At 38.8% G+C, this 23026-nt stretch overlaps 2 protein-coding genes across 7 annotated transcripts in view; one reads left to right on the top strand and one right to left on the bottom strand.

Moving 5' to 3' along the window:
• LOC135111111 (uncharacterized) overlaps positions 1 to 8173 on the bottom strand; it is a 37312-nt gene extending 29139 nt beyond the window's left edge. The window contains exons 1-2 of the mRNA XM_064024071.1: positions 8021 to 8173; positions 1677 to 1774 (exon numbers count right to left, since the gene is read on the bottom strand). The gene's annotated coding sequence lies outside the window, so the exon portion shown is untranslated. The remainder of the gene's footprint in view (positions 1 to 1676; positions 1775 to 8020) is intronic.
• A 1900-nt stretch (positions 8174 to 10073) lies between these two features.
• Positions 10074 to 21688, top strand: LOC135111114 (galactosylceramide sulfotransferase-like). Of its 6 annotated transcripts, none has more exons than XM_064024083.1 (10): positions 10074 to 10949; positions 11256 to 11499; positions 12211 to 12340; positions 13247 to 13420; positions 18171 to 18269; positions 18637 to 18780; positions 19141 to 19278; positions 19689 to 19931; positions 20240 to 20350; positions 21039 to 21688. In XM_064024083.1, exons 2-10 carry the CDS (start codon positions 11387 to 11389, stop codon positions 21180 to 21182), a joined length of 1296 nt encoding a protein of 431 aa, XP_063880153.1. In that variant the 5' UTR covers positions 10074 to 10949; positions 11256 to 11386; the 3' UTR covers positions 21183 to 21688. The 6 variants fall into 6 exon arrangements, with proteins under 6 accessions (XP_063880153.1, XP_063880151.1, XP_063880152.1 ...); XM_064024081.1 differs by having other exon boundaries at positions 10077 to 10949; positions 11161 to 11499; XM_064024082.1 differs by having other exon boundaries at positions 10077 to 10993; positions 11259 to 11499.
• Positions 21689 to 23026: the final 1338 nt, after the last annotated feature.

Raw genomic sequence — 23026 nt, 5'->3', positions numbered from 1 at the left:
CTGGATCGTTTTGAGTACTTTTTTTTTTCTTTCCTTAGTCATCTCAAATAAACACCTCTTTATTTGAGTCATTCTCCTTTCTTTTTCTGAGTCATTCTGAGTCTTTTTTTTTTCCTGGAGCATTAAAAAACACCTCTTTTCTGAATAATTTTTATTTTTCTTCTGGGTCATTCGGAATAAAGTAATTGTTTATCTTTTTATCTCTCTTTCAGTTATTTTGAATACATTTTTCTTTCTCTTGGCAATTATGAGATTTTCATTTTCTGCAAGTCATTTTCAGTTATTTTTTTTGTTTCCTCTTTGTTTTGAATCATTTCAGTTCATGAAAACCGTGAACATTTTGAGAGTGCAAGAAACACCATTGCACGTATGTTATCTTCTGTAATGGACAGATTCATGGCCTGCAAAAAGCCACACTTGTGCGCGAGGGAGTCACGGACGCAATACGACGGAAGACTGTAAAACCGCAAGGGGACCGCAAAAGGCTGTAGTCGACATACACTAAAAAAGGCAGGTAAGTATAAACATACCACTGACTGACGGCACTGCAACAACAGGGTCATAAAACGCCACATGTCAAAATGTATTACACTTCAAAAGGTCGTAAAAGTTAACTAAAAAAATTATGCTGAAATATTATAAAAGCAACTTGATGATGAAACCAAACTTATATTAAAATTACGAGTCAAAGCAGAGAAAGAGAGAGAGAGAGAGAGAGAGAGAGAGAGAGAGAGAGAGAGAGAGAGAGAGAGAGAGAGAGAGAGAGAGAGAGAGTGCTTCGTTTGTTATCCTATACAAGTGTCCTGACATTGCGTTCGTTAATGGCACGTTGAGTTAAAAGTTTAAATGGACAAAAGGAACTGAACTGAATCCTAAGACAATAACTGAACTAAGGAGTAAGTACCTCGAGTCACCTTATTGTGTGAGTTTCGTAATATTGTTTTGCATTAATGGTGCCTTGAGTTTACAGGGACAAGAAAACTGAGATGCATAATGGGTTTGTGGTATTGTTTGTATTCACAGCACGATAAGGAGAAAAACACATTATAGGAACCAGAAGAGTCGAAATGTAAATTGCTGAAACACTTCTGTTCGCATCTTGGTTACTTTCAAAAGCCTTTAGTTGAAATTGCACGGGTTTTAAGGGTGTTTTTTTTTTATGGATTTAGTGTCAGATTAAGAGAATTTCTATATTATTAACAGGAGAAACACTAATTATCTCTGTGGCAAAGCGTTTCTGAATCCGGGCCTTATAACGATCATTGTCCATAAAAATTGTATGAGATTATTTTCGAATCGCAAATATAATTTTTTTTTCTAACATATCTTTAGTTTTCAGTATTCAAATGTCACGAGGTGGTTATTAATTTTTCTGTAAGTTTTGAATAGTTAAGAATTACTGTTATTCCTTCGTGAATTGACACCTGAAATGTTAGCCAAGTAGAGACTCATAGGCCAGCAGCTCGAGTCAAGAATGTAATTTTTTATCACCATCCCCAGTCTCTATGATTCCATTACAAGGCCAAGGCTTCCCCAGCCTTCTCCATTCATCTCCCTCAGCTGCCCGTCTATTCCAGGCCATCCGTGCTAAATATTTTACAGAATATACGACAAGTTCTTCAAGATATGCACACCTTCTATTATAATTTATAGTAATAAATTGAAGCCAGACTTACGTTCGATTAATTTAGTTCCTCCTTCTTCCCTGGTGAGGATTCACAGTCAACAGGAAGGCAGCACACAGCTTCCAGGATGGACTCAAAACTAGGGAGCTCTAAAAGAAAACAAGAGAGCAAGGTGAAAGTGTGTGTGTGTGTGTGTGTGTGTGTGTGTGTGTGTGTGTGTGTGTGTATCCTCAGAAACCTTGAGTTGCACATGTCACGTTTTTATTCATGACCTTATTACATTACAGCGCTGACGAGACTTTTGCTTGTGTGGCGCAGTGATTCATCCCGGTACAGATTAAAAAACTGCTGAAAATAAAGAATAATTTCCTCGCCATAAACCCTCCCGAGCGATCTTGTAAATTCAACTTGTCATATTTCCCTTATATTCTTGTTTAGAGAAGCAAATATGTGTTGCGCATTTACTACTGAATCCAGCCTTCCTAACTAGAATGGTCTGAATTGAGCAAGGGAGGAGTTATGACGAAGAACATACAAACATAATAGTCAAGCTGGAGTGACTGGAAAATTGGGTGAGAGAAGGAAAGGTGCGAGCAATTAGGAGAACCATTACTCTGTCTAGACGCGGCATAAACAGCCTCCTTGAATAGAGTGTAGTAGTAAAAAGTGACACAAAAGGCTCTTCAAAGGCACAAAATAGTGTTCCATAAACCGAATGTCCCTCAAGGTAGTGAGTAGCCACGACATTCACGAGTATGTAGGGCATGGATGCATATTTCAGTACATTTTTGGGAAAACTCGTATAATCTTGATATTTCCTCAGAATAATACCAAGCTTCCCCGAACACTGGTAGGAAGTAATTGTATTCGTCTGCATGTATCTGGCTCGTAAAGCGTAGTTATGAGGTTCTACAGCACGTCTAAGAATGGTTTACATGTTTACTCAGTTTGACACAACTTATGAAGAAAGGTATTAAGTATTGTTTTGTTTGTGTGCAGTTACTGGAATTTAGATCAATTGTAGCTTATGAAGAGCCGTCGAGGTTTCATGACTGAGCCGCGTTCTCGCGTGGCAAAAAAAAAAAAAAAAAAAAAAAAAAAAAAAAAAAAGAAAGATCAAGACAAATCGAGCTATCTTGCAAGACCAAAACTCTTCAACGCGTGCAGTAAAAATCGCGTTAAAACAACTAGTTTTTTTCCCTTCAAGCTAAAATTACTGCAAGGAGTTTCTAACTTAACCTAATACCCAGCACAGCGTAAAACATCAAGGACACACACCACTCAGGAACCCTCTGCCTGATTTTTTTTATTTCCTATTGCCTTTGACTTAAACTCCTTTGAGAGGGAGGTTTCAGGATACTACTTATAATTCTGGATACTCTTTTTCAAACAATTATTTTGGAGGACTGGTATCTTCAGTAGACCTTATTCTCATTTTATTTCATTATTCTTCACAGTCCGCACCTTTATAAAACATCCGCCACCAACACATCCAGTAAATAAAACCAGCAGTCTTTTAAAGAGCATCTGTAATAACATCCCAGCAACACACTAAACATCTGTACAGAGGTGGTTGTAAGCTGTGTAACTCTGTACTTCCCTCTAGATTTTTTATTTATTTATTTTTTCAATCGTAAGTCCTTTAATCTGCTGACGATCTCATAAAACATGACAACAGGATTATAAGTAGATCAGAGGAGTTATAATTAAGAAAAGAATGTTAAACACAGTGGAAGTGAATGTTGCTGCTATTACATGTGTTACTCGACCATTAACTACAGCAATTAAGGTCTACTATTAACTCAACACCCAGTGAAACGTAGTCCTTCACGAGTACGGCGTAAGAAACGTACAACTTAATCAACGCAACTATTGTCTTTTTCTCAGCACACAACAGGGAGAGAAAGACTCATAATAAATAAATAAGCGTGAAGACCCACCAACACCGCATTAACCAACGAGACCAGTGGCCCTTTGTGCTTGCCACTCTTGTCCACTTTTCATCCCTCGACTCTTCTCTTTCTCACACACGGAGCAGAAACACACTAGTTACTCACTCAACAGATCAATAGGCGGAACTCACCCCCACCTTGCCTCAATACCAACACTACTACAACTACTCCTATATCGCCCCTGTTCTCGGTGACCTGCTGGTTTCTCGATAGAGGCATCCGCGTAGGAGAGGTCCCCACGATACTCACAAACAAGACATTTGGAGCCGCGTGTCTTGAGGAAAGGGATATGATACAGGTTGCTGCGGGGGTCCAGTGTTTGCATCGTTGGTCTTTCTAATAGGTCATGAGTAGGCTTAGGTTGTGTTTATTTTTCAGAGGGTAGAGAGAGAGAGAGAGAGAGAGAGAGAGAGAGAGAGAGAGAGAGAGAGAGAGAGAGAGAGAGAGTTAATGTCACCTTCACTTAATAATTCAACAGTACAGGTCTTCCTTTCTCCCTTCCTTTCTCCCTCCGTTCCTTCCTTCCTGCCTTCCTTCCTCTAAAACATTATTGCGCCAGGAGCTTTTCTTTTCTTTTTTTTTCTTTTATACATCAGGATTCTATAAAGCAATGGTTGGTCAATAGCTTTTCAGACTAAATCACTGCCAAACAAAGGATATCAATTATTTAAAAGTATTGTTATGGAACTGAAAGACTGAATGGAGCCAATAAGAAAATAACTTCTTTTTTTTTATCGTAAATCTTAAATATTGACTGATGATGTGGTTTATAGTCTGGTTCGTGTTGTAAAGTCGACATAATGAAAGGCTTTCGTGAGTGTGTGAAGTAACCCGCCCAACCTTTCCTTATTGGATCGATACAAATAATTGGTTAGTCATGATATGGGAGGGGTGAGCACCTGTGAGAGGCACACGTTACCTAATACACTTCACCTTTGTCATGCTGCCACATACGCGCTATGCTTTGTCGTGTACTGAGACGATTTCCTGCTTTAAGCGTACTTTCTCACGCGTTTTCTTTTTGTGGAATGAAGAGGTTTTGATATCCAGGCACATTTTGTCACGCGTTTCTTTTTGTTGAACGATGAGAAATTTAATTCCATATATATTGTCACGCGTGCTCTTTTTATGCACGGAATAAGTTTTCAGTTTCAAGTATATTTTGTCACGCGTGTTCTTTTCGGGTGCTAAGTTTCATGTTTTATTTACTTTTTTTTTTCATGTACTGAGTAAGTTTTCGGTTCCAAATCAAATTCTGTCGCGCGATTCTTCTCTTGGATTCAACGTAAATTTTCTTTTTAGTTAAAACCGTAGTCTACGCTGGCACACGTTTGTTTTCGATTATCCAAAAGTTTTCAGTTCTGAGCACATGCTACACAACTTCTTTTTTTTTTTTTTCGTGTGTTTGTGTGTGTATATGGATTGGATCTTTCTTTCCTTTTCAATGGAATGTACAACAATCGCCTCACAATTCCGTATTCTGCACTTTTTTTTTTCGTGAACTGAATGAGTTTTCAGTTCTAAGTATATATTCTAACCCCATGGAGAACTCATAATAATTGCCCCACTAATGGCGTTTTTGAGATTCCAGTGATAGATCAATAAGGATTCTGCATCATCGACAGGAAAACCACCCATGAAAACCCGACTGATCCTCGTTGTGGCCTTTAAAAACAATCGTAATGAGAGAACAAAACGTTTGAGAATACAAGGCTTGCTATTGTGATGGTACTATTTGCATCGTGGTTACTGCAGCTGAGAACCATTAGGAATATGGTCGCTCATCCCACACCGCCAGGCTGAACACAACTACTCAATCCTGACCTTTATGAAAGTCTCGCTCTACCTTGAACTTCATGGCACCACACTGTTTATGCACCTCATCGCAGCAAAGGGGCGAGAGTTTGTTGCTGTCTAATCCTTATTCCTTTCACTGCTGGGAAGTTCTTTTCATTATCATCTACTTTAACAAACACTTTTTTTATATAATTAATTACTTTTTCAGACACTTTTTCAAAATCAACTACTTTTCAGACACCTTTTTTTCTTAATTAACTACTTTCAGACACTTTTTTCATAATCAACTACTTTTCAGACACTTTTTTTAATCAACTACTTTTCAGACATTTTTTTTTAATCAACTACTTTTCAGGCACTTTTTTTCATAATTAACTATTTTCAGACATTTTCATAATCAACTACTTTTTCAGACACTTTCAAAATCAACTTTTTCATTTTTTTTTTTCAAAACCAACTACTTTTACGGACACTTTTTTTTTCATAATTTACTACTTTTCAGAAATTTTGTTTCATTGTACAGCGTCTCTTTAACAGTTCTGTAGCCTTGAGAGGAAGAAAAGAAGAGTTCCCTTTCCCTCTTATTATTTGTGCCCATGCAAACTCTGAATGTCAACAAAAGGTGAAATTCATACAAAATAAAAGTGACTGGTTTCATTTGTATTACACTACCGTTATCGCCTTGTCCTGAGTTCCCTCCTATTACACAATGTAACTAAATTTCACTTTTGTCTTGTCCTTGGCCCCAAACCATAATTTTCCTGTTATTTCTATATAAACAAGAAAAAAAAAGTTATTTTGTTTCTAAAACTTTGCTTTTGTGGTTAGAACAATGAATTTACATTTTTGCCTTATTTCATTATAGTATGAGTTACTATTGGTTTTCATGTCAGGTAAAGACCTTTGCAAAATCTCAATTGTTTATCTAATTGCTTTTGAAATGTTGCAAATAAGTTAAAAATAAGTTCTAAAGATTTTTAATTTTAATAAGATCATTCTTGAACTGACCAGATCTAGCAAGAAATTTATCATATTTAGAAGAATCTTCTCAAATCTTCCAGAATGTTCTATCAGACACTTTTAGAAGTGTCTAGAACATTTTAGAATATTCTATTCTAAAAATTTCCAGAATATTCTAGAACTTTCTAGAATACAGCAGAAATATGTAGAAGTATCAAGAATTTTTTAGATGCAAGAATTTTCTAGAATGATTCAGAATATTCTAAAGTTGGTTCAAGAATATTACAGAAAGATTGAGAACATTCTGGAACACATTCTAGAAAGACAGAATATTCCAGAGTAGGAGCTTGCAGACCACCAATCCGTTCTGATTTGGCTGCCTGAGAAGACACATCACAAGAGATGAGATGGCATCAAGAGGCTGCAGTCATTCTCCAGATGCATTCTGCTACATATGTAATCAATTCATCAAGACAAGAACAAAGAAGTTCTCTGTGATAGTATCTGAAAAAATGGTGAAATTTTGCTATTTTGGGGTAAAAAAATCATTCTAAAAGCATCAAAAGCAAAGTTTGACAGAAATAATGGACATTTTCTATTGTTTTGCAATTAATACAGTTGGAAAATAACACTTGCTTGTCAAAGACAAAAATCGTGTTACATTGTGTTATTTCCTTCATCAACACATAATGGGTTATGTTTGCTCCTCGTCGTTGATAATCTGCTGACACGAGATCGAAAATCCTTTAAACACCTGCACTTCAGTCTATCTTGACTGCTCTTGGCTTTCTGGGGGCAACATATTCAGCTCTCTCTCTCTCTCTCTCTCTCTCTCTCTCTCTCTCTCTCTCTCTCTCTCTCTCTCCGTCTTTTTTGTGGTCTCTATACCATATAAAAGAAAAGTCAATCACCCAGTCATTCAGTCAACAAACGCTCTCACGTAATCAACTCCAGAGTCAGAAAAGAATGACAGGTATGTTTACAGTAACTTCACCAAACTGTTTCTTTCCTGCACAGTGTCTGACATTCACCTGATGTCAGTAACGTAACGATGTTGTGAAAATCAAGATAATGAGCTTGGATTCCAGCAGTGTTTCGTCTATACGCCTGTCACGTATTGCCATGCTAGGTGTCGTGTTAGTGTGATAAATAATCCCAAACAGTCCCTGGAGAAGGACGAAGCTCCGTGACTGCTGGTTCGGGTATTACGGCTCATGTTTTGAAACGCTTCGGGATCTCACTACGACAGTTATCAAAGGCCACAGAGATGATTTTTCAAGTTCTCAAAGGTATTTTTGTTCTCTAGTGAATGCGTTGTTTATTAATATGCCCTTGTGTCTTTTGTTCTGATTGACTTATTGGACTAATTACTTTGATGCTGAATGATACGAAAAGGAGTAACTGATGCTTGCTTTACAATTGGTTTGTAGACTTAAAGACATGTAAAAAAGGGGAAAAGAAGTGAAGGTAAGATGCTTTATACCCCGAATAAACAACAATATACGAGCAGAGTGAAAGCCTGAGAATGGTAAAAAAAAAAAAAAGCAGAATAGATACAAAACTACTAGTAGATGGGGAAACAAGATTAAGGGAAAAAAAAAAAAAACTCAGGACACGAAAAGGATCGGCTGTATGTGTGTGTGTGTGTGTGTGTGTGTGTGTGTGCTTGAAGGGTGAGACACTGACCTTTATTCGGGTGGCGGCGGCGGTGCTGGTGCCACTGACGGCGAGATTCCCGAAGGATGGTTATCTGGATCTCCTCCTCTGACATGTTCAAATCCTCGTCGTGTTCCTCGTCCACCTCTCCTCCTCCTCCTCCTCCTCCTCCTCCTCCTCCTCCTCCTCCTCCTTCACCGACATAGCCCACTGCAACGAAGGTGAATGGGTGAGAGAGAGAGAGAGAGAGAGAGAGAGAGAGAGAGAGAGAGAGAGAGAGAGAGAGAGAGAGAGAGAGAGAGAGAGAATGACAAACACGAAGAGATTTTGTTAATCTACTACAACTACAATAACAACAACAACAACAACTGCTACTACTACTACTACTACTACTACTACTACTACTACTACTACTACTACTACTAATAATAATAATAATAATAATAATACGAGAACAGGATAGAAGCAGAACCTGAGGGAGACTGGCTGGTTGGCTTATCGGTGACGTCACAAATGAAAGAAAACTGGAGGATTTTGCTCTTACATGTGTCTTCATTTGTGTTCCGCCAGTGACTGCGGGCTATCTGGGCGTTAATGGTGCGGTTGCCCATTGTGTTTCCGCTAAGTTCCCTCACGGCACTGCGTGCTGTCTCTAGATCAGCGAACCTCACAAATCTACAAGGATGAGAGGAAAGAAGATAATTATGCAGTTCACGGGATGGTTATACATAATTCATGCATTCTCATCGCTCTTAATACCATATTTATGAACGGTTTTGCATTCTATTGTGGTTATCGTTATTATCATCATTATCACCAACACCATTATCTTTATCATCACTGTTGTCAACCTTATTGACATTGTTATTATAGTAATCTAACCGCCGGAAGGGATGGATCTCTCTCTCTCTCTCTCTCTCTCTCTCTCTCTCTCTCTCTCTCTCTCTCTCTCTCTCTCTCTCTCTCTCTCTCACCCACTAACACACCCACACAACAACAGCAACAACAACAACAACAACAACAACAACAGCAACAACAACAACGGCAAAATATTTCCTCACCCGTAAATAAACCTGTCGAAGCGAGCAGTCCTGGCGGGAATGTCCACCTCCACCACCTCTCCTAGACCTTCGCACATGGCCCTCAGCTGGCCCTCCCTGGTGCCCGCTGGTAAGTTGCGAACCACCACTGTCACTGCCTGGCTCTGGGAAATGAGAGGGACGGGTTAGACGGACGGAGAGACAGATAGATTGATTGGTTAAGTGATTTATCTTTTATTTTTTTATGTAAGAGGGGCTAAGGGCAACAAAAAGAACGAAAAAGATCCATTAAACGAAGGCACACTTGATTGATTGATTGACTGGAGGAATGATTGATTGACTTACTGAATGAATTGTTAATCGAATAACTAATTGACTGACTGACTGGCTGGTTAATTAATTGATTGATTGAATGAAATATCGATTGACTGATTAGATTAATTATTTCTGGTTGACTGATTGGTTGATTAAACACCTAGCAACAAGGACAAATGGCGTCACGAGAGAGAGAGAGAGAGAGAGAGAGAGAGAGAGAGAGAGAGAGAGAGAGAGAGAGAGAGAGAGAGAGAGAGAATTATTCATACATAGACTCGATAACATCATTGAACCAGACATAAATAATACTAATATTTTCAGAGGCTGTTCATACATTCACTGATATCCCTCCATTCGTATAACAGATAAACAGATAAATAATACGTAAAACAACTCACCTTCGGCACCTTCGCCATGCCTCAAAAACAACTGACAAGTATACTGAACAATAATACTTCGGAACCGGCCCACAATACTTGCAGTTACTCCAGTAGTCCACCTTATTTCCCTCTTCAGTAGCAGACACGTAGATAAAGCGGTAGAGTAAAAAAAAAAAAGATCCCTTCCACCCTTCTAGTCGAGCTTGGGTTAGTTGGCTAAATGCATGATGCTTATAACGGGATGGCAAGAACACTTATGTATTCTCCACGCAACACAGAGTAGGAGTCTCCTCAGGGTCATAATACTAACTAGTGTAGCAGTCGACAAGGGTACAGAGATAAGGTGCAGAGAGGCTGGATAAGATTTGCTTGTGTGTTGTGTGCTCGTACTCTGAAACGCTTTGTTCTCTCATCAGAAATATTTACAAAAGCCACAGAGATAATTAGTTGGATCCTCGTGTTTTTTTTTTCTTTTCTTTTCTTTTTGATGATGCAGAATCCTTGCTGAAAGTGTCGCCGTTTGATAAAAGTAAAAGAGTGTGTGGCAACCGCGATTAGATAAATGAGATATTCGTTTCTATTGTATTAATTCTTCTTAATATTTATTTCCAAGACTTGCAAAATTACTGTAGTCATCTCATGAACGCATATACCAGTTACCATCGACCTACGGGAGGGGAGTAGGTCAGTGAGGGTGACTTGGAGCTGAAAGGAAACGATTTATGACACTTGTCTGATCGCATGCACCATGCTTCATTGAAAAATAAGGATGTAAATGAAATTGTGCCTTAAGATCCTGGCTACATGAAAAACAACTAAATGCTGTCTGGCAACCCTACAAGTGGACCGATGCATTCCGTTAGACTACCTTCCCCCCATTGTGACCGCGAAGGAACAAAGCCGAGCGTCCCGCAGGAACCTGCAGGAACCTGCAAGAACCTCTGCTGCACTGATGTTGTTAGCTCTGTGTGCCGTCCCCACTGGGATATTGAGGACATTGTGACCGTCTGCTATGTTTTGTTTTTAGGGTGTTAGCTTGTGTGTGCATCTACTGGAACAAGAATGGTGATATGGAACTCCACCTCAAGCAGATGACATGTGAAAGTCAAGTCTCAGTTATGTTCGCATATACTGATATATTTACCGTCAATATTGTGTTTTTCTTCATCATTAATATGCGATATAAATACGTATATTAAAAGAAATATATAACATAAACAACAGGTGAGATATTATTCTATTCCTCGTGCTGCGTGTTTCCTATGCAGGTAAGAAAATCACAGTTTTTACTTATTGATTTATTAATCTGTTATTATTATCACTATTATTATTATTATTATTATTATTATTATTATTATTATTATTATTATTATTATTATTATTATTACTATTATTATTATCATTATTCTATGTGATTTTTTTTTTTTTTAATCAGCAGTGAAAAGTCAGCTATGAATGAAAGTCGCGTTTATATAATAATGAATGGTTTGTCATCACTTCTGCCTCGTCTTTGTGCTTCTTGTGCCCCAGAAGTGAACTGCTGGGTGACCGCTTCTCACCGCGCGTACCTTCACTGTCACACACTCCGTGCTCCTGACAGGGTACACATAGCAATGCTGCCACTGAATCCGGGTTGTAGCATACACTAAAGCTGTTGAATAATGTTTAAGCACATGCTGCTCCTACTGAAGCACCGCCGAACGCTGTGCTCCTTGGTGGTGGTGCTGCTATGTGGCACTTTGTTGATGGACGGCCAGCTGCTCCTACTGACAAGGTGAGCACCGGTCATCTTTCTCAGGATTGTCACTTTCTTTACTTCACCAAGTCTCTATCTGAGAGAGTAATTTTGAACTTGCTTTTTTTTTTTTGTTTGATATAAGAACACAAGAACGTAAAGTAGGATGGAAGAAGCTTCCTTGTTAGTCCCTGAATGAACTATCCACCTGTTATCCTTATCCATTTATTTATCTAACCTTCTCCTTAAGTTTCCTAATGACTCGGCGCTAACAACCTGATTACCAAATCACTTACATTTCTAACTGTGAAATAAATTTCTTCTAAGATCTTTTAAATCTAATTTTATCATGCTTAAACCAGTTACTTTTAATCCTTTTTAATCCTAAGGACTGTTTACACCACCCTTGTTATTTGCCATATGCCACTTAACTTACCCCTCTTTTACATATATAAATTTAAAAGGCTTAATTTCCTCTATACATCAATTTCTATGATAGAGATCTGAGTCAACTGTGATTTAAATCTTGTCGCCTGATCTTATCTGAGCCTAGTTCTTTAATGTGCATCTATTGTGAAGGTTCCCTCCAGCTACGCTAAGTACTTTGCATTTGCTGATATTCGATTACTCTTGCAATCTATCATTCCATTTATTTATCTTATCTTAGTCTGACTGCAGGACGGATGCATCGGAATCTGGTCTAAATATAATTAACTTATCCATATTCGTATCGTCTACTTGTGGCACCAGGTCTCCAAACAGCAGGTTATTCCAGAACAGCTCACACAAGTACAGCTGGTCCACGGTGTCAGTAACATGCTCGCCGCGGACCAATATCGCTTTTCTCAAGAATCATAAGTGTGCCTCTACTGCCATACAGGTAATGTAACATACCTATCTACCTACCAACACACACACACACACACACACACACACACACACACACACACACACACACAGGGTAGAATCAAAAGCTTTTCGTCTCATCAACTCCTCTCCTCTAACTGTCTTCAGCCTCTCTCTCATCGTCGCAATGTTGTATCTCTAGCTGTCTTCTACCGCTATTTTCATGCTAACTGCTCTTCTGATCTTGCTAACTACATCCCTCCCCTTCTCCCGCAGCCTCGCTGCACAAGACTTTCTTCTTTCTCTCACCCCTACTCTGTCCACCTCTCTAATGCAAGAGTTAAGCAGTATTCTCAATCATTCATCCCTTTCTCTGGTAAACTCTCGAACTCCCTGCCTGCTTCTGTATTTCCACCTTCCTATGACTTGAATTCCTTCAAGAGGGAAGATTCAAGACACTTATCCTTCAATTTTTGACTACCGCTTTGGACCCTTTTATGGGACTGGCATCTCAGTGGGCTTTTTTTTTTTTATTGTATTTTTGTTGCCCTTGGCCAGTGTCCCTCCTACATAAAACACACACACACACACACAAACACACACACACACACACACACACATACACAGACACACACACAAATCAAACTGGGACGAAAAGAAGAAGAAGAAATGTTAGATGTAGAGGACCTGTGTTGTCCGGGAAATCCAACACCAAGAAAATACTTCAATAAACTTAAAAACGGATAAAAGGAGAATGATGTGCAGAATTACAGTTTTCCGAATAGGACAACACATTAGAATATTACCAAAGGAAGTGTGTGCAAACAGTAAACATCGAGAAAATATGGTATTTTAGTTTTAAAGAAAGGAACATAAATCACAAAACAAGCCTGACTCAATACTGCAAGAAATCAAACAGACAGCCTCTCTCCCTCATCAGAACATTCTCTTCCGTTATGGTTACAAGCACAACCTCAAATTCGCTCTGCCAGAGAAGAGAAATTTCTTCGGTACGGGACTCGAGAATTTCCGAGCCGAAATGGTGCTCTCCTCCACCCTGAACAAACTCCAGCCCAACATCTTTGCCATCCACACCAAATGGAACCATACTGAGGTAAGTGACGTCGCTGCGCTATGGAAGTTCGGTGCCACAAAGATATCGAGCCTCCTCTCTCTCTCTCTCTCTCTCTCTCTCTCTCTCTCTCTCTCTCTCTCTTGTGTTCCACCTTTTCCCCTGTTATTCTTAAATTATCTTCTCAGTCAAACTTCTTAACCTCTCCAGTCTTATAATGATGAGGAACTGCCAGTTTACCACATTTACCGGGGACTGCCACGTGTAGGCCCGACGGCTTCTTGCAGCTTCCTTTGTTTTCTTATGTTATAATGACTCTACGCCGTCTTTTTCATTGCAGGAAATTGAGATCACACAGAGAAGCCATAAAACGCCTTTATTTATTTATTTATTTTATTTTATTTATTTATTTATTTTTTTTCCGAACGGGGCAGGGCAAGAGGAGGCAGTAGGCACCTGCCGAAACGATAGTTACTCCCAGTGAGGTCTAAACCACTGGATCAGGTGGTGCTGTAAACTTATCATTAAACCCAGCTGTGACCTCACTGAACGTTTCCCTTTGTGTATCACAACACAAGGGGGCAGTCACAGCCTGCCCTCTAAAGACAACTCTCTTCCTCCACACAAAACAACAAGCACCTGATAACACACACACCCTTCAACCAAAATTTCAAAATTATCATGGCGATTCCTACACCAGCCTCGGAGTCCCCATCTGGGGAGGACAGATCTGTCTGTCCTTCTGACAGACATAAGTCCTTCTGACACATAAGTGTTTTGACACCCCCCCTCAACTTTTCATTAACTTCTGCAACATTCGCGGTCCAAGATCTAATTTTCAGTCTGTAGAACACCACCTCTCCTCTTCTAAATTTCATCTTCTCTTCCTCACTGAAACTCAGGTGTCTGAGGCAACTGACAGTAGCCCCTTTTCTGCTCCCTCCTACTTTCTCTATCCTCATTTTCGATCCAAAGCTGGATGTTGCGTTTATGTGAGCAACGACTTAACCTGCTCTCGTGCCCACGCTCTTGAATCTTCTGAGTTTTCCACTATATGGCTACGACTACAGAGTCACTCTCAAACTAAATTTATCTGTGCTGTATGCCTCTCACCTAACTCCTCTGACTATAAGAAATTCTTGACTACTTAACTTCCAAAGTGGAGCACATTCTGACTCTCTTCCCTTTTGCAGAGATCTCCATTCTTGGAGACGTTCACCACCAGCTTTGGCTTCCCTCTCCCTTCACTGACCATCCTGGTGAACTAGCCTTCAACTTTGCTATCTTCCATAACCTAGAGTCCTAGAGCAATTGGTGCAGCACTCTACTCGTATTCCTGACCGTCTTGTAGATACGCCCAACATTCTTGACCTTTTCCTGACCTCTAATCCTTCTGCTTGTGCTGTTACCCTCTCTTCTCCGCTGGGCTCCTCCGATCACAATCTCATATCTGTATCTTGTCCTATCGCTCCAATCCCTCCTCAGGATCCCCTAAGCGAAGGTGCCTCTGGCGTTTTGCCTCTGCTAGTTGGGGGGAACCTGAGGAGATACTTTGCTGATTTTCCCTGGAATGACTACTGCTTCCGTGTCAGAGACCCGTCTTTGTATGCCGAGCGCATAGCAGAGGTGATAGTGTCTGGCATGGAGGCGTACATTCCTCACTCTTTTTCTCGACCTAAACCTTCCTAACCTTGGTTTAACACAGCTTGTTCTCGTGCTATACATGATAGAGAGGTGGCCCACAAAAGGTACTTAAGCCTTCCATCACCAGAATCTCATGCACTTTATATTTCTGCCCGGAATCATGCCAAGTCTATCCTCCAACTAGCCAAAAACTCCTTCATTAACACAGTGTCAAAATCTTTCAAGATCTAACTCCCCGTGTGACTTCTGGCATCTAGCCAAAAATATCTCCAATAACTTTGCTTCTTCTTCTTTCCCGCCTTTATTTCAACCATATGGCACCACTGCTATCACATCTATTTCTAAAGCTGAACTCTTTGCTCTGGGTTTGTTCCTCCCTCTCCTCCACCCTTTGACTACTTCATGCTACCTACTAAAATTCTTCGCAACGATATTTTCCATGTCCTCGCTGGCCTAAACCCTCGGAAGGCTTATGGACCTGATGGGGTCCCTCCTATTGTTCTCCGAAACTGTGCCTCCGTGCTTGCACCTTGCCTAGTCAAACTCTTTCAGCTCTGTCTGTCAACATCTACCTTTCCTTCTTGCTGGAAGTTTGCCTACATTCAGCCTGTTCCTAAAAAGGGTGACCGTTCTAATCCCTCAAACTACCGTCCTATTGCTTTAATTTCCTGCCTATCTAAAGTTTTTTTAATCTATCCTCAACAGGAAGATTCTTAAACATCTATCACTTCACAACCTTCTATCTGATCGCCAGTATGGGTTCCGTCAAGGCCGCTCTACTGGTGATCTGGTTTTCCTTACTAAGTCATGGTCATCGTCTTTTAGAGATTTTGGTGAAACTTTTGCTGTTGTCTTGGACATATCAAAAGCTTTTGATAGAGTCTGGCAAAAAGCTTTGATTTCCAAACTTCCCTCCTACGGCTTCTATCCTTCTCTTTGTAACTTCATCTCAAGTTTCCTTTCTGACCGTTTTATTGCTGCTGTGATAGACGGTCACTGTTCTTCTAAATCTATTAACAGTGGTGTTCCTCAGGGTTCTGTCCTGTCACCCACTCCCTTCTTATTATTCATCAATAACCTTCCAAACCAAACTTCTTGTCCTATCCACTCCTACGCTGATGATACCACCGTGCACTTTTCCACGTCTTTTCATAAACGTCCAACCCTTCAGGAGGTAAACATTTCACGCAAGGAAGCCACAGAACGCTTGACTTCTGATCTTTCTAAAATTTTTGATTGGGCCAGAGCAAACTTGGTATTGTTCAATGCCTCAAAAACTCAATTCCTCCATCTATCAACTCGACACAACCTTCCAGACAACTATCCCCTCTTCTTCAATGACACTCAACTGTCCCCCTCTTCTACACTGAACATCCTCGGTCTGTCCTTTACTTATAATCTGAAATGGAAACTTCAGATCTCATCTCTAGCTAAAACAGCTTCTATGAAGTTAGGTGTTCTGAGACGTCTCCGCCAGTTTTTCTCACCCCACCCCCCACCTTCTAACTCTGCACAAGGGCCTAATCCATCCATGTACGGAGTATGCTTCACATGTCTGGGGGGGTTCCACTCATACTGCTCTTCTAGACAGGGTATAATCAAAATATTTTCGTCTCATCAACTCCTCTCCTCTAACTGACTGTCTTCAGCTTCTCTCTCATCGCCACAATGTTGCATCTCTAGCTGTCTTCTACCGCTATTTTCACATTAACTGCTCTTCTGATCTTGCCTCCCCTATGCGGCCTCGCTGCACAAGACTTTCTTCTTTCTCTCACCCCTATTCTGTCCACCTCTTTAATGCAAGAGTTAACCAGCATTCTCAATCATACATCCCTTTCTCTGGTAAACTCTGGAACTACCTGCCTGCTTCTGTATTTCCACCTTCCTATGACTTGAATTCCTTCAAGAGGTTTCAAGACACTTATCCTTCAATTTTTGACTACCGCTTTGGACCCTTTTATAGGGACTGGCATTTCAGTGGGCTTTTTTGGGGGGGATGGATTTTTGTTGCCCTTAGCCAGTGTCCCTCCTACATAAAAAAAAAAAAAAAAAAAAAAAAAAAAAAAAAAAAAACTCGTTTTGTTGTCTCAAAAAGTCGATTCTTTCATCTACTCACTTAACGCAATCTTTCAGGCAACTGTTACCTCTTCTTCAATGACACTGCTAGGGAGTGCCTGCACTAGGGCTGGGCAGGAACCGGTTCCGGAACCGGTTCTGCTTTAACGGTTCCAAACGAGTACTGATGGCAGATGCGCATGAGGTACAACATTTATGTAGTGTTTAAGATATGTATGCAATCATTGCTATTATTTAGGAAGTCTTGCAAATGGTATCTACCAATGAACAAAGTAGTGTAATATCAAATATGAATAAGTGTCCATGTGTCTAGTATTCAAAGAAATTGATGAATAATATGAAAATATTTCGTTAATATTAGCCAATATGAGGCATCTATTTAGTGTTGCCATAAGTGTAATATTTTTTGTACTTTGATTGGTAGGTACTCTATGACGTCATAACATAGTGTGTGTGTGTGTATGTGTGTGTGTAATAATAATAATAAACGGTTTATTATTTAGGCAGTTAACAAACTGAAAATGTACAGTGTGTGTGTGTATATATATATATATATATATATATATATATATATATATATATATATATATATATATATATATATATATATATATATATATATATATATATATATATATATATATATATTTATTTATTTTTATTTTTTTATTTATTTATTTATTTTTTCCTCGCCTGAACTGGTAACACTACAAGGAAAATACACAACTGGCAACTCAGACCTGCCGGACGCGGCCCAGCCATCCAAGGACCTCACTTCGACACTAGTGCCAATATATATATATATATATATATATATATATATATATATATATATATATATATATATATATATATATATATATATATATATATATATATATATATATATATATATATATATATATATATATATATATATATATATATATCAACTGGGGGACCATCCCCCGGCCACCATTAGTAAATCCACATTACAGTTATTATTGGGGTGATATTTGTGATGTTTTATTACCTGTGTGTGTGTGTGTGTGTGTGTGTGTGTGTGTGTGTAATCAGCCCTTTTCCATTACAGGTGAAGAAAGTTATGCCAGCCAATACTGTGTTCTTCACCATTGTCAGGGAGCCCATCGCTCTCTTTGAAGCCTTCTTTGCCTTCTCCAGGGCTAAAAAGGTACTATTAGTAATAGTATTAGTAGCAACAATTGTTCTCATTGATGATGATTATGATGATAAGAATATAAGAGGGAACATAAGAGAACATAGAAAACTGCAAAGAAGCCATTAGGCCTATACATGGCAGTTCCTGCATAAAACATGCCTACCTATTTCCACCTATCAGTCCTAATTCATAAATTTGTAAATCTTTTAACACTTCCAAATGACACGGCACTGGCAACCTAACTACTGAGTAAATTCCATTCATCAACCATTATTTGAGAACCAGTTTCTATTTCTTTTTTGAAGTCTAACTTTATCAAGCTTGAACCCATTACTTTTTTGTCCTGTCCTGATAATGACAACAATAATACTGCTCTCAGAGGACTGGCCTGACCCTGGAGCAGTACATCAGAGAGGTGCCTGTGGATGAGAAGAGGACAGGCCTCTTCCACTACAATACAATGGCGTGGGACTTCGGGATGCCAGAGGAGAAACTCAACAATCTTACTGACATCTGGGATATGGTAGTGTGTGTGTGTGTGTGTCAAAAATATGAATGACTGTCTTTTCTTTTGTCCTTTTGCAGATATGTTTTAATTGTCGTTTCATTATTATGCTAACCAAGTAATTTGTTCTTATATCAGTAATTGAACAAACAAATTTTCCAAATTTAAGGGTATTTTTGAGCTCATGAATTTGTGCTGCAGCATCAGATACTATAATTATGAATCAGTATGTAATATGTAATATGTAATAGTGTTTTCAATTTTTCATGAAAAATTAATTTATGTTCATATAAACTCTTGGAAAAACTGTCAATAAACAATCTGAATCTGTGTGTGTGACAGAGAAAGAGGAGGGCAATCTAATTCATGAATGGACAGGTAATGCAGGCAGATGAGCAGTTTGGGTTAGTGATGGTTGTGGAGAGGATGGAAGAGTCACTGGTGCTGATGGCTGACTACTTGTGCTGGGAGCTGAGTGATGTGCTTGTGCTAGATCTCAACTCTCTCAGGAGTAAGGTGAGGGAAAGCAACAAGAAATGTGAGACATTTCTCAGGGTTTTAATCTCAAACTCAACATAAACTGCTTTCCTGACTTGCACCTCTGGAGCAGCATTCTTAGACTTAGACTTAATTTTGACTGCATTCAGCAGCTTCTACTGAAGTTTTAAAGATTCTCAAGGGTGTCTTCATGATCATAATGTTGGTTTGACAAGAATTCTGCATCATCAATGAGAAAACATGCATGAGAACCTGACCAATCAACTGAGACTGGCCTTTTTTATTGTAATACAAAAATGCATTTCAATATATGCCGTTTAGCCTAGTATCCTTTGACATAATCCTCCTCCTCTTTTCCAACACTCTTGGACCATGCTGTTATAGCACACCAATATCAGTCCATTTTTCCTCTTCCTCCTTGCCCACAGTTCAAAAAACCTCTACAGCAGGAATTAAAGAATATCCTGCAGAAAAAGCTTGCCCCAGATTATCTTATATATAGGCATTTCCTGAAGAAGTTTGACCAACAAGTCGAAGCCTATGGAAGAGGCAGAATGGCAGCAGCAGTGTCCAGGCTACGGGAAATGATGGCACTGCTCATGGATCTCTGCAGTTTCGTCAGAAAAAATGCTTCACAGCTTGCCGGGAAGTATAGGCCCACATCAAATAAGGTGACTGTTCAGATTTCAACTTGTTACAAAGGTATGCAGTTATATGGAGGTGGCAGAATGTGCTGAAAACAGTCTAAACAAGACTCCAAACCAGCAGATTCTGTGTACTCTAATACCCAAAGTAATGTCTCATACTCCTGCCACAACCATCTGCTTACCAATGTTGTACTACATGTGTGCTTTAGAATGTGAATAAGGAAACTTTTTTTCTTTCACAAATTATTGAAATCAATGAATGTCACCACCACTGCCACCTGATGGCCCTACTCACAGGTGTAGACCATTCATTGCATGTCTGGACTTTGCAGGTGGAAGGCTTCAAGACAAAAGGTGACATGTGTAGTCTCTACACATTACCAGAGCTTTCATTCCTAAGTTTACTGAGGCAGAAGCAACGTAAAGACATCATCATTAGCAAGGTGAGTCACTCTTTCTGTTCTTAGTAAAATACTATAGTGTGACAGATTGATGGATGGACATATATATATATATATATATATATATATATATATATATATATATATATATATATATATATATATATATATATATATATATATATATATATATATATATATATATATATATATGAACATACATAGACCAGGGATTGAGTGGACACAAGAATTATGTATTACAAATATTTAAAGCTGCTACAAATATGCTGATATACTGTTTGATGCTTCATAAAAGTATTCACAAAAAATTTTGTGGAAAAATAACTTCATGATATAACTCAGCAAAGCACTGTAACAAGTTTATGCAGTGGCAAAATGAATTCATAAACAATGACTTATAACTGCTGATGTAATGTCATCAAAGCCTATACTGGAAAAGATACCTGACAGACACCCCGCAGAACACCACACTATATACACGAGACAGCACGCACAGTTCTACTGGTGTGCCCTTGACCCTGAAGTCATCAGATTCAGAATAGGGAACAGTCACCTAAATGTGTACCAGCAAAAGCTAAGTCTGTTCAACAACCCTTGCTGCCCATGGTGCCCCCACACAAACAGACACCCTGAGGACACCTCTCACATTCTCCTCGCCACCACTTCCACTGCACTGAATTCCTCTACTCACTCTCCTCACTCTCCACAGACCAATACAAAGCCAACCTCCAAGGTACCTCCCAAGACAACAGCCTGGCCTTCAAAGTCCTCAGAACTTACCTCCAGAGGATATAACAACTCACCAGAATCTAATCAGCTGACACATCTGTTATCACCATCTCTGGGGTACTAAGACTGTTGCATCATACCCTATACAGCCCCATTACACCACTAAGACCAGGAACAAGAAACAAGCAAATAACAAGGTTCTTCATCAGAATCATCCTACAAATCCCAACACAGTATTAAGACAGAAGATAGAGTTGTAGGAAGGAAAATTCTTATGACTGGTAATCGGAATGACTATAAGTTCCGGGTTCAAGCTTGGTAAAAGTTTGAATTAAAAAGAGATAAGACATTGGAGTGGTAGATGACTGTTATGGACTAAAGTAATCAGGTTACTGGTGCTGAGTCAATAGCAAGCTTTAAAAGATTAGAAGTGAAGGACAGATGATAGGTGGATACAGGTAGGCAGGTTTTATGCAGGGACTGCCATGTATAGGTCTACTAGCTTCCTACAGCTTTCCTTAGTTTCTTATGTTCTTGCATTCTCTATTGACCTGAACACAGTAAATATTTCCTGTAGATGTAAACCTCTAGGAAATCTGCTGAGCTTAGATATATATATATATATATATATATATATATATATATATATATATATATATATATATATATATATATATATATATATATATATATATATATATATAAAGAGAGAGAGAGAGAGAGAGAGAGAGAGAGAGAGAGAGAGAGAGAGAGAGAGAGAGAGAGAGAGAGAGAGAGAGAGAGAGAGAGAGAGAGAGAGAGAGAGGATGAATAAAAATCAGATTTTCTCTTACTATGACTATTATTGTGTTCATGACAGTGCAAACATACCTGACAACATGATTCAGGTTTCCAAGGGATCAAGCCCAACACTTGCAACTCGTCTATCCAGTGCTGATATGGTGCTTGGTCGTCCTCTCTCTTATTTAAGAACACTGAAGACATCATTCTTTCTAGGGCAAGGGTTCTTAACCAGGGAAGAATTTCAGGGTTTCTTGAGAAGATTAATTAAAACCAAAGATTGGCTTACTCAAGGCTGTCAAAATATTAATATGTATTGTCCTCTCACAAAAAGGTGTATGCAACTGTTATTTAAGGCAAACAGACATAACAGATAATCTTCAAAAGGGAAATGATATTCTAACTTGATGAAAAGGTACATGAAAAGAAAAAGAAAGAAAAAAGCTAAGAACCACTGCTCTAGAGGGCATTACTTCAACTGGCACTGATGCTAGTAAAAATATAAAACAAATTACATGGGCTCCTACTCTTCTCTGATGATGATAGTGATAATAATAATAATAATAATAATAATAATAATAATAATAATAATAATAATAATAATAATAATAATAATTATAATAACAATAACAACAACTTGCCCTTTCTCACACTTGCTAAGTATCTGAGAAGGAAACATAAAGAAATATAATCACATCATCTGCACGATTATATAATACATAAAACTGGAGAACATTTCTAAAAGTCTATCCTGAAAGCCAGAATAGAGAAAAATATAATTCATAAAAAAACTGCAGCTACACCTGACAGCATAACAATGAGAACCTTTTACACATTCAGCTCTCCATTCTACAACTCTTCAAACTTAAATCTAGGAGCACCTTAAATGCCCTTGGCCTCAACTCAAAGCCAAATGAAAGAATATTTACACCAACAGTAAGCGGTAACAATAATACTATAGTAGTAGTGGTGCTGGTAGTAGTAGTAGTAGTAGTAGTAGTAGTAGTAGTAGTAGTAGTAGTAGTAGTAGTAGCAGCAGTATAGTGGTAAAGTCAATAGAGAAGTGGAAGTTTTAATATTAAGGGAGGGAGGAAGGGAACAACACAAGGTGATCCGGACTATGCATGTCCAAGGCTTTTCCCCGAGTGATAAAGTGAGAAAAGAAAATCCATATGCCATAAATCCTGG

This window comes from Scylla paramamosain, chromosome 21 (genome assembly GCF_035594125.1).
Source record: "Scylla paramamosain isolate STU-SP2022 chromosome 21, ASM3559412v1, whole genome shotgun sequence".
Taxonomy (NCBI): Eukaryota; Metazoa; Arthropoda; class Malacostraca; order Decapoda; family Portunidae; genus Scylla; species Scylla paramamosain.
This window is presented reverse-complemented; position numbering and strand designations above follow the sequence as displayed.

Excerpts from the sequence above, each read along its gene's own strand:
- LOC135111114 (XM_064024083.1), top strand. The coding sequence starts at position 11,387 with ATGTTTAAGCACATGCTGCTCCTACTGAAGCACCGCCGAACGCTGTGC. Across the intron at positions 12,341-13,246 it reads GTGCCTCTACTGCCATACAG|AACATTCTCTTCCGTTATGG; the intron begins GTAATGTAACAT and ends CTCCCTCATCAG. Across the intron at positions 19,932-20,239 it reads ATAGGCCCACATCAAATAAG|GTGGAAGGCTTCAAGACAAA; the intron begins GTGACTGTTCAG and ends TGGACTTTGCAG.